General features: G+C 36.0%; 1 protein-coding gene across 1 annotated transcript; it reads right to left on the reverse strand.

The window, feature by feature from the left end:
• Nucleotides 1-2,757: 2,757 nt before the first annotated feature.
• Nucleotides 2,758-10,851, reverse strand: LOC113507959 (gamma-aminobutyric acid receptor subunit beta-like). Its single transcript, XM_026890905.1, has 9 exons — nucleotides 10,079-10,851; nucleotides 9,563-9,630; nucleotides 8,744-8,889; nucleotides 7,729-7,886; nucleotides 6,929-7,044; nucleotides 6,296-6,464; nucleotides 4,965-5,216; nucleotides 4,424-4,612; nucleotides 2,758-3,548 (listed from the first exon to the last, which is right to left on the reverse strand). The coding sequence occupies exons 1-9, from the start codon at nucleotides 10,188-10,190 to the stop codon at nucleotides 3,370-3,372; spliced, it is 1,389 nt and encodes a 462-aa protein (XP_026746706.1). The 5' UTR covers nucleotides 10,191-10,851; the 3' UTR covers nucleotides 2,758-3,369.
• Nucleotides 10,852-12,854: the final 2,003 nt, after the last annotated feature.

Raw genomic sequence — 12,854 nt, forward strand, 5'->3', positions numbered from 1 at the left:
TTTGTATTGTATCGCCTACTGTGAATAAAGCTCTATGAAAATAAAGTGCTTATAAATATAGTTAGTTATTTCATCAGCGGCAAAGTTTTTCTATTAACGTGTTTTGATCTATTATTTTATCTTGTTGTAGGCATCTTATGTATTTCTGATTTCTAAAGAGGTTTCTAGTAAATAATCGCCTACTGTAAGGTATTTCGTTTCCAAAACATAATAATCTTAACACATGTTGATCCTATGAGCAATGTCAATAATATAAATATCGTAAATCTAATTAGGTAAAATGTAGTATAATTTGAACAAGACCGACGTTAAATGTTTAATTCGAAAAAACCACAAATACAGTTTGACAAAAGAGCTTTCGTCAAATTCGATACCTATTATCGAAAGAAATACACGATACAAGGTGAAACTAAAATTGCGAACGTTGCCATTGCACTGCATGTCCATGATGAGAAATCGATAAGCTACCGGGAGGTACTAACTACTTGTTTTTAATAATTATTTTATTAATTAAGATACAAAAATAGAAAATAATAGGGATATTCGACATAGATCATAAATACTGCTTTGAAATAGAGCATTTTTATGAATAGAAAGTTATAGAAAAACCTACACATCGACCTACGTGTCCGACAATGACGGATCTGTTTAGGAAGTAGGACAGAGTTATCTATACTAATATATAAAGGCTATATAACATCACGCTGCGACTAATAGGAGCGAAGATACAGTGGAAAATGTGGAAAAAAGCAGAGAAAATTCTAACCACGTGGACAAAGTCGCGGGCAACAGCTAGTAATTACTTAAAAATCTTACATTGTAATTCAGTTTTCTTAACACCTCTTTGTGGAAGAGAGATGCCGTTCTAGACCGTGTAGTGCGATCTCTCGTTTTCACAATTGCAACAGGCAAACTTTAAGAGCTGTTGGTAGGCCCCCAGATTCAAACAGGCCCGTTCTCTGAAATTGGAATGTTCGCTACGTGGGACGAAACTAGCGGACGAAATGGAAAATCAAAGCAAAAATGTACCTTTGACCAAATATTTCCTTTCCTCGAAGTTTCCTAAAAATAAATCTTTAAAAATGTTGTACTTTGGAAACATTTTGTGATCGAAATGCTTTTCCATTTTTGATCAGCAAGTACCTAGCACAGGTTTTCTGCAGTAATCTACTTAACTTTGGCTCCATATGCTTTTTGTGATTTCAATAGTTTTCCTCCTTGTACCTACAATGGTCTGCCGAAATCAAGCACAGCTTAATGAATAACTTTTAGAATAATTGTTGTTTTTTTATAATTTATTAACCCTTTATTTGTACGCATTTAACAACGAGAGTCATTTTATTTTAGCTTTTTTAGAATTCCACTTAAAGTGTAGGTTTTAACATGGGAACAGAAACACTTGGAGCTCTACAGCATAAACATACGACCAAAATATTAAGGTGGGTGGTATTTCGAGGCGACATCCAAAGGTATATTCGTGAACTGATAAGTGTAAGCTTGAACTAACTTGGTCAACATAAAACGCCATCTAGCGTTAAAGCTTGGAAGTAGACAAAGCTTAGAGCCTCCGCTATTTGGACTTACAACAAAAGCTTGGGGTCTTTAAAATGAAGAGAGATGGCGTCTGATGACTCAGGTGAAATCAACTGCTTCATGCAAAATAAATCTTTATTTCATAAAACTTTATATCAAGTAGATACTGGAACACGTTTGAAAAGTCGAATCAGTAGAAAATAGATCACCTAATAATTATATTTTGTATTTACAGGATTTAATAGGGTAAATCATTAATTAAAAACAAGTAATTTTTCTTAATAAAGTTTACTTCATAACGTTATCTTAAATAAGCTATAACTTGCTATCTCCGTCTATTATAAACATCAATGTACTACTATATATTTACCACATTCATTCTATAATATAAATATTATTTACAACGATCTCAAAAATGGCCTATTTTACATTTAATATCCTATTAAAATTCAAGAGAGAAATAATGTTTTGGACTTATCTAAACTTACACTTAAAATGACGTATAATAATTTGGGCAAAGACGTTTCCCGGGTTTTGAAAGACTGATCAACTTTTGACAATCATCTGTCAAACTTTATGCGATGTGATTAGTTGTCAGTCTTTGGGTCAACCAATCACAGCAGTCGTCAAACGTTTGAACAATAGATTGGTCAGTCATTCAGAACCTGCGATGGATTATACATATTTTTATTCTTATTTATTTATAGATAGTATTTAACTCAAATAGGTAGGATTTTTGTTTCGAAAATAATACAGCAAATCTTAAACTTCTTAGACATAAAATTGGCAGTTTCATTATAATAAAATGCGACATTAATCTATCATCTAAACTACATACATATAAAACAATGTTTTATTATCTGATTACACACGACATTTTTCTTACATTTGATGCATTTTGTTAAACAAATATCTATTTAGCACAATTATAATGATTGCTTAATGTTTCTTTACCTAAACAGTAGGAATTTTATATTTTAACAATTATAGCTGAAAGATAACGTCGAACGTTATAAGGGTGTTCTCTGATGATTAGGGATTTGGGAATATCGTACTACAGGACTTGATTGATCATTAGTTGCAAATATTGTGTTCTTATAATACGTATATAGCATTATTCTTGTTATTTGCAGCAAGTAGATTTCCGTAATTTTACGTAAAAGTCATAATCTTACCGCATAAATTCGATACATTAATTACAAATAGGTGAAAATATGTTGGCCATGTAATATAACACAAATTGCTGTATTCATGAACATTAATTTTGATAAGTCATGTATTCAGGTATAGTGTGTTTCCCGTTGGTACACTCAAGAGCACAAGTGCAGAAGAATCTATTTTTTTTAATAATTTAATGAAATGATTATACGTTTAAAATGCTGCGTTATAACCTATAACGTTGGTAGATGGTACATTATATATAACTGGATTACATCATAAAAGATATAGATTTATTCAACTGTCACTTCTGACAGGTGTCAATTGTTCCAGTTTCCATTTATGGAATCCCTACAATGTATTAATACGAAATGTCAAAGTAACGTGTCTCGACGGATAGGATTGTCATTGTCATACATAACGATACAATCGGCGCAATTTGACGAGCTTTGTTCTTTTTTTTGGTTATGATTCGAATTAAACCTTTTTTGACCAAACGAAGATCGATCACGGATCCAGTATTATATACGTCATTAGCAGAACTTCATTCACTTCTACTTCTGCCACTGCACGAATTAGCGGTAGTTAGCGCTCTCCAGGATGCGAACTTGATCTCGATTAGACTATAAGACTTTTTATTTTTACGTAATGCTCATGAATGCAGCAGGACTTTTTAATTTAATCGAAGATATAAAAGACCCAGTAGACGGCATTGAAGAGGAGGAAGCAGACGGGGAAGATGACCCTGGAGTAGGTATCGATGACGTTGACGTCGCGGATCTTGGGCATGGACGCCTTGATGACGGTGGCTCCCCGCCGAAGCGCGTGCATCATCTTAGGCTTGCCCGTCGATCCGTCTGCAAGTATACACTGATTTTAATGTCTTGTACATGTTAAGGTATAGTATAAGTTGAACTGTCAAATGTTTTTGATTTTTTTTTAATACTTTGCCGTAAAGGTTGGATGTGAAGGTTTATGGAGAGGGCTTCATTACCAAAAAAAAATGTAAATGGTCTATTAAAAGGTGGTTACAATAATTATTCAGGCACAATTTCTTTATCTAAAAATTGTAAAATCTAGCAGCTCTAAAATTTAGTTTACTTATAAAATTATTGTTTCATAAAATGTATGTTCCATGGCTATTAAGTTTGGCTGTCATGTGTGATTTATTGGATCAGGATCTATGATAAATGACTTTGGCCTTACTGCCATAAATAGCGTTATATCAAACAGGTCACAAACCCGATGCATAGCAATTGCGCTTGACACCGGCAGGAAGCCGTCATTTTAAACAATCTCAAACAAATTGCTTCGTGATTGCTGTCAAGGTTACTAATGCGATCTAATCGAGTTCCTAGAATGCAGTTTCCTTGTACCCTGTGCTATCAACTCCCGTGCGATGAATGTCATGTTGCTAAGTGACATGATGATTAGATCTTCTAAGAATGTAATCATTTTTCTGGGACGCATCGTTTCGTATATGACAAGTTTAATATTGAAGCTTGCAGGCTTCTAGGATAGAACCAAATCTTGATCTTTTTGAAATAACTACATGCTGTTTCTGTTTTGTAAAAAAATGTAAGTTTCGTGGACTTTACTTCATGGAGATGCTATTCATGTCAAGTCTGAGGGATCAAAGCTTCATGACAATTTAATGTGACTTTATAGTATATATTCTGGTCCCTACCTTCCTTAATTCGTTCTGTACCTACGTAAGACAATGAATACCAACTTCTGGAGTTCCTAGAGTGCGGCCTCGTCCGGTACCGGAGGTGCGTGTGGTCGCGCTGCAGGCGCAGGGACGGCGGGGCTCCGCTGGCGGCCGGCAGCGGCTTCGACCGGAGCCCCAGCAGCGGAGACACCCGGCCAGTGCTCGTCGCGCACTCGCGGAGAGCTATTATCTCTTCGGGCGATCGGGATCCTGAGGAAAGATCGAATACTGTAGGATATTCCAGGTACTGCTACATTACGTTCTTAACATTGCATTGAAAGAAAAACGAAGTCAAAAAATAGTTAGATCCTCATTTAATACCTAATAGCGTAGACAGAACATTTTTTAAAAGGTAATGCCTTTGGCTGATTCATTGCACTTTACAAATATAAATTTTCCTTATGATATGAGGAGAAAACACACGATTATGTACGTCGTGTATCAAATTTCAGAAAAAAAAAAACAAAATAAGGAATGAAAAAAATTACATTCTTTGTAAATAGTAAAGCACATAAAGTCTTCTCTTACCATTTGCTAACCTACTATTGCATACAATTCTTACCTCCAGAACACTTCAATTCCTTTTCAACACTAGCGCTAGTAGAGAGCGTGTCTCTGTTCTTTAACTTGGCTCGTTTCCTGGCCCTGGCGCCCCAGTACGTGTAGTTGACAGCTGCGTACTCCAGCAGTGCGGCGAACACGAATACGAAGCACATCACTAGGTAGATGTCAATGGCTTTCACGTAGGAAATGCGCGGCAAACTGCTGCGCACGCCTGTACTTATTGTAGTCATCGTTAACACCGTTGTGATTCCTGAACAAGCACACAAAATTTGATAATATTATTATATATTTTTAACATTCGTTGAAAAAAGGATTTACAAAAGCAGGGCTGTGAGACTGCCTACGAAATAGCCATCAAATCATACGATAATCTGACTACTAAACGTAACTACGCTAAGTTGTCTAAAAGCTTAACGAAAGAAAAAATACATACATACGACTCAAAAACATCCTAAACTAAAAAATCTCTATCCTAAAATAACAGAGCTGCCGACTTGCCCACAAAACTAAGATTTTAAAAATACTTATGTTTTAAAAACATTTAGTTACTAAAGAAATATTGTCAATGAATACATTCAAAGTTCAAAAAGTATTACGACACGACACACATTAACGCTGCCGTGCCGCTGCCATGAGCCGACGCTCATGATTAAGCTCTCTTGGCCCGAAACTTGTTGGACCATGTTGGAAAATAGACAGAACTGAACATACAATACACCTAAAGAGTTTTATTAAGATAGAAATGAAATTTCTGTCCCACTTAGTGACTTTAAACATTCACGTAACACAAATATATTATTAATTAACACAGTAATTACTTATATACGTACATATAGAATCTGTGAAACTCAATATCTTAAACCAACACTCGTTTCAGCTTACGTCATCGCCATATAATGAGTTCTTGAACAAGACTTAACAATCCAATTCGAAAATGTATACAAATTCAAATTATTTTAAGAACATATTACACACTTAGGTACTCAATGGGGCTGGTGATTTTTTGTTATAGTCAGTCATAGAATAGGTAATATTAGATACATTTGTTTTGTGATGCTTTTTGAATTATGTATTGTCAGGATAACCTGTATGGAGAATATACTGTTATATCTATACCGGTATACAGGTATAGATATATCTCCGGACACCTCTCCACATTATTTATCATCTTTAGACAACAAAAAAAAACGTGTCCTATATATTTTTTTGCCGACAGTCTCCTACTTATTACACCCAGATAACATTCCTACTCAAAGTAACGTACTGAAACAAAAATCCAAACAAACAAAAAAAACAATAAAATGCAATCTTTATACATCTACCACATACCTAAAGCGACTCGAGCTGAAGTGGCCTCGTGGTTGATCCAGAACGAAACCCAAGACAGCATGACAATGAGTATACTAGGCAGGTACGTCTGGAACACGAAGTAGCCAATATTCCTGCGCAGTTTGAAACTCAGCGACAACCTCTGGTAGACGCCTGTCGCCAACTTTTCCTGGAATTTCACAACTTTAGTTCACTTTACGTTATGTGGTTACATTTACCTGAGTTCCGTGTTGAAAGGCTTAAGGTAACATGGTGGAATAATATGCTAGTAATAATAGTAGTCAATAATAAGGTACCTACTTATGATTTCAGAGAGCGTCAAAAGAGTTATATAGAATTTTATTTTCGTGATTTGCTTTTATTGATCAAGAGAAAAGAAAGAGATATTGTATCTCACTCTTACTCGTGAAGAAGAAAACATGAAACACAGCAATGTTGACAGCAAAAAAAATAAGAAATATTCTATCTCACTTAGTCATGAAGCGCAATAAATGTAACCCTCTGACTCTACCATTTGACTAAAACTAAATTTAAAGAAGTCCTGAAACATTTATTAGCCTCTCTTTTACACTTTGAAATGACAAATACTGTAAAAAGATAAAAAATAACCTATTCCTAATAAGATCACAGTACCTTCCTATCATTAGTTTCGTGTCCGAGTATAGTGAACTGCGGCAGCTCAGCGTCCTCCACTCCGCGCACCGGCGTCTCCTTCCAGTACATCACCACGTCAGACACCGTGTAGCCATCTGCATTCACAGTACTATGTTAGAATGCTGACCCACATTACTCTGTCTTGAATTAACTTATCACCCTTATTTCATAAAAAAAATCACATAACCGACGTTAAGAGTAAGAACATTGATTGCCAAGCATCCAATAAATGTAAAATACAACCGTAAATCGAAGTCTGTTTTAAATTAAATTATATAAATTGTCTAATATTAAATTGATTATTGTTTAAATAGTTACTTTTAACGTGATAAGATAATTCAAGACACCCAAAATAAAATCCGAAACTTGAAACAAAGAATCAAATTGTTTAAAACGTATAGCACTGCCAGGGAAGTATGGTTTTATAATGACAGGAAATCATAGTGGTTTGTCGTATAAATTGAACCACATGATGTATGAAAAGTGGTTAGGCAGGCAGCATTCAAAGCATGTCTTAGTAACTGCAAACGAAGCCGGGCCGGTAGACAAGTTACATTTTTTATGCAAACGCAACGACAACGAACCGCACCAATGTATTAAATTGGCAAATCAAAGGCACTTTACATTTCGAGACTTTTAGAGTACGTATAATGCGATGTAACATTGTCTAAGCCCTCAGTTATGACGAGTGTCGAAGGGTTGTTGAAGGATTGTCGTATGGGGATCGATCACGAAGCAGCAAGCGGCTCGGTGATGTATTACAAGTGTATGAGTCACACAGCTTTCAATCTCGACGGTGCAGTTCTGGCTGTCGAGCGGGTAGTAGTGCAGGTCCATCATGCAGGCGAGCGTGGCCGTGAACCGCATGCCGTATGTGATGCTGCCGTCGCCGCCGAGACGCACTAGCTTGTTCCGCTCCGTCACGTCGTGGAGAAAACTAAAACAATACTAGTGTTACAGAACGACAGGGGTGAAAGGGAGTTAATGAAAAAGAAAGTGGGTTAAAAGGAGCCAGCCGCGATGAGAACGATTTACTCGTTTCACTATGTACTTTTTTTAAGTGCAAGTAGTTAGTATTTTCTTATACGAAAACTTCTTCCCTAAAGATTTAAGCGAAACAATACAGGGATTGGTATTAACCACAATGTTTTCGCAATACCTGATGTGAAAAAAGATCCCATAAAGTTGCCTACTGAAAATTTATGAAATATCAAAAATATTCATCGGTAGAAGTACATTTACCTACATCGAATATCCAGCATATTACGTTGAATATGACATTAAGTCTATTGAAATTTAGAGACGAGTAGGTCAAGCCATCGCCGATCAACATACGCTGAGACTCGATATCTTGACCTAATACTAAACTTAATACATTCTGCATAATGGTATTAGGTCAAATGTGAGGAATAACGTTATTATATCACCACAAAAACTATTCAACCTAATCATGTACCGTTTTTGTACTTTGAGGTAAATCACTTTCTACAAGAATAAAAATCACCTGTTAAAAATGTTGACTTAAATGGTAGTTTGTCAGAGTACAATTAATTTTATAATAGCTATCGGCCGGAGTCCATCATGAGCTGTCTCGACGGTGCGGTGCGAGTCGTAATTTACAATTACTTTAATAAAAAAAGTTATTACATCCATGGACACAAACGGTGGCCACTCTTTTATAAAACACGTTGTAATAGTTCCAAAAACACTGATTTTATAACGGACCCAAAGATTATCTAAAGCAATACAAACATTTTTGTGCTAAATGTTAGCAATATCGTAAGCTATCCTTACCTATTCTTGTCATTAGCGAAAAACGTATCGGGCACCCAAATCTTATCGGCGAAATCTCCTGACAGTGTCAAGACCTCGTCTGGCAAGCCGAAGCCCAGCCTTTCATCCTTCCAGTATTGATTCAGATAAAGGGTTATTGTATAATCCTGTAAGTGTTAGAAAATCCTTTTTATATTACGTAATCCTAATGGATCGACATTTACTTTAGGCCGAATATTTATTACAGTCATAATAAAATGTTCTGAAATGAAACGGGCACTGTTAAAATTAGATTTAGTGGTAAGTGAAAGGTGATGACTTTTTGTTAATTTATCCATGATGATAACATAATTGTATGCATAAGACAGTGGTGAGTGGGCGGTGACCTCTGCGTCGGCAGGCGGCGAGTGGCGGTAGCAAGTAAAGGCGGGCATCGATTGGCTGAGGCAGCAGTCCGCCCCTCGGGCACGGCGACCCTCGATGTGTGTCAAGTGACCGCGGCCTTGCTCCCTTTCCGCAGCTATTAAAAGCTTAATGAATTACGATGGACGACCTGCTCGAGAGCGACAAGTCCTTGATATGACCCAAAAAACCTCCTCAACGAGCTCAAGAAGTGCAGACAAGGTCGGTGAAGCTGAGGTGAACGGCTGACGCACTGACGCACTGACGCATCCAAGCCTCCAAGTATACATGCTCTTATCCCATCTTAAAACGTCAATTTGTAATGAAACGCACGAGAGTAATTTATTAGATATCAGGCAGCAAGCATGCATCAAACAATTATAAAGAGACATTTTCATAATTCATCCATCAATGCGAAAAATTCAGTTCCATACTCACCATATTAACTTCAGAGATTGCGTCAAAGCTAGCAATAGTGAGATCCATGCCAACGTACAGAGGGTCTCCTGAAAAGCAATAACATTTATGCAGCGAACCAACAAGCCTAAATCTGCTGAAGTCAGGGCTTACCGAGTGAATTCAATATTATATCTATAGGTATATTATATATGTGATTCGTCATGGCCCAGTACACAGCATATCGTGCAGTCGTAACGTACACGTCTAGCAGGTTTTACAGGTTATTAGCGTAGGAATGCTTGTTCAGAATAGCATTCTGCATCTTCGTGTATAAATAAGTAGAGCAAAATAACGAGCGAATTGTTTTTCTTTGTTTGGGATATAAATGGCAATTCTTTTAAGAATGGAAAGCAAAAAAAACAACTTATCATAAGACGGGACGTGTTTTTTATATTTGCCAAATATTGGGCAACCGCAAAGACAACACACCAATCACATTATATAATCATACAAGCAATTCTCTAATTAAACCAATATTAATTTCTAAAGCCTTACCACCAAAATTCGGTCGCAACCTAATGTCGTATCCGTCAAGTATCCTCGTGACGGTATGCGTCACGTTTTCTAATCGGTCCACCATCGCGCGTTCGTTCCTGGTACAAACCATAAAAACAATTTAATTTAATGTCGTATTGAAGTTCGATAACTGAAAACTAACATTAAAAAGTTGCCGTGACTTTTTTTAAGTTTTTCCAAGTGATGCCCACTTGGAAAAACTGATTTTAAACAATTATATATTTGGGGAGTTGAAATAGTACAAAAACTCGGCATGGAAACTGTAATTTTCTCCAATAACAAGCAAACTTTTCTGAAAACCAATAAATAACCAATATATGTATGCGCAAAAAATTACTTCTGTTAAATGCGACTATTGAACATAATTTTGAACGGAGTCTACTTAAAGTAAATAGTCTTCAAATATAATCGTCAAACTTGTTAATTATTAGACCCACTCAAAAACCATTGCCTACAGATGCTACAGTTATGTGAAATTATTTCAAAACTGAATAGATCATAAAAAATAACGTTTACTTTGCACAGTAACAACCTAAATAGACTGATAATGTGTAGATTTTAAATATCGTTATGGGTGTCACCTTCCTCAAACAGTATAAGTACAAGATCCCAAGTTCCCTATCGCATCGCGCTGCTCATAAAAGATTACTGAGGAAAATGTTCTGCTAGATAAATAGGGAACGACATCATGTTATGAGATTTTATCTACCATGTACCGATTAAAGTTTTATTTTGCCACACTACATAAAATTTAAATAAATACTTGTTTATAAGTACTTTTTTTGTATACCTAATAGGGATGATGACTGGGGTTAAAAAGAAAAATTCTAAAGGGACTAATGTCCCTCGATTAGATAATTGAAAAGTATGAGACACTTTTTTTTCCTTATCCAGAAAAACTAGAATTGACAAAGATTATTTCCTTTAAAGTTTAGGAGAGGAGGCTTGTGACGTAACGATATGGTAAAATTTATACTCAATCGTGACGTCACGCGTAAGTTTCATTCACTGTACTTTGGTCAATTTATGATTGCGGGACAAATTAAAAAATACGTATCCATTATTATACAAAAAACTACAAGACGGACACTGCAAAAAAAAATTGTCATCATCCCTATTCTCATATGTAATTTAAAGGTTAAAACTTTAAAAGATAAAGAGAGTCCTTGTGAATCCACCTATTCACATTCTGTATTTTATATTTGAATGGTTTGAATGGAATTTGTTGCTTAAACTTTCATGTTGGATCAAAACACACTTAGTTAGAACCTTATTAAGTTTCACTATTAAAAAATAACAAATAGATTAACTGGAACAATTGTTAACCTTAAATTAATCAAGTCTCTAACTTAAAATAACCCCGTATAACTTGCAGTAAGAAACAAATTTATTATCCTCGTTAGCAACAAGACACCCGTCCCATTAGTATTTTTTTGAAATGATAATGACATTTTTCTCAATTGACTCTAAATGAGTTTAATTTACATAGAGGACACACGACGTTGCCATCGCCGAAATATTTACATTGCTAAAACATTTGCCTATCTGCATGAAATTACAGGCACTAAGGCAATCTAAATGAGATTTGTGAGAGGGTTTTAACTGGATTGGCATTTAGCGCGGGGATCGGACGAACCCGCCGGAATTAATTAGTGCAAATAATGAAGAACTAGCTGTAGTTTGTACAGCGAAGGTTTATTTTATTATCTGTAGTTAGCATAAGGTTAAATTGATTGGAATATTGCAATGTTTTACCAAAGCCGTAGGATCAAAATAAATTTATAAAAAGAAATAAATGTGTTCACAATAGCTGAGGGATATTTAAATCAGTTAGAGATATTATAAACTTAAAATAAGTTATTTAATAATAATTACGTAATGTGTTATCGTTGTTATTAAAATTTTTCATTTTTCATTAAGTTTTGAATTTTTAAAAAAGCTTTTTACCAATATAAATGCTCATTTTTTGTGCATCAAAATTTCTTAAACATTATCACTTTAATACAACATGTTATCGGATGTGCTGAGGAAGACGATGCCGACGGCGGAATGCCTTTGTCAAAGTATTTCAGGACAATGTTTATTAAAAAAAAACACGTAACTAAGTACATAAACTCTGATTTAAATTGAAAGTAATGGTGAAAGTTTAAAGCTACTTTTTTATATTTTTCTTCTTGACATTTTAAAATGTTTTACCTTTCCAAAACGGTGTCGAACAAGTTTGATACGTAAATAAATACACCAATTACAGCTCGGTATTACTGTGTGTTCACAGATTTGCGTTACGAATGAAAAACTTCAAAAGTTAAGTTACTTTTGTTGAAGCTAAATTAAAAAAGTTTTTTTTATACTCACTGTGCACAGGAGACCTGCAGAAGTGGCAGGAGAAGAATATAAAACGCGTGCGCGTGCAGACAGCGCGACGTGCAAAGCACGCTCATCGCGCGACGGTGACGCGGGCACGCGCGGCCACGCGCATCGCGCGCTCACCGCACTCGCCTCGCACGCGCGACTTTCACAACACAGCTTAACATAGTTCGCTCAAACTTGGTACCATTTTCAAGCAGCAGAGTTTTTAGTTGTTTTGTAAAGTAGCGAGATATCGCGATCGCGATCTGCGAAGGTTGCGGGTGGCGTGAGCGGCCGCGGCGGCGGCGGCGTGCGGAGTGGCGTCGCGCGTGCGCTACCCGCGCCGACTAGACACGCGCTATTGGCGCGAATTACTTCATAACTTCCAGATTTTTGTCTCTATTTT

The sequence above is a fragment of the Trichoplusia ni genome, chromosome 2, assembly GCF_003590095.1.
Source record: "Trichoplusia ni isolate ovarian cell line Hi5 chromosome 2, tn1, whole genome shotgun sequence".
Taxonomy (NCBI): domain Eukaryota; kingdom Metazoa; phylum Arthropoda; class Insecta; order Lepidoptera; family Noctuidae; genus Trichoplusia; species Trichoplusia ni.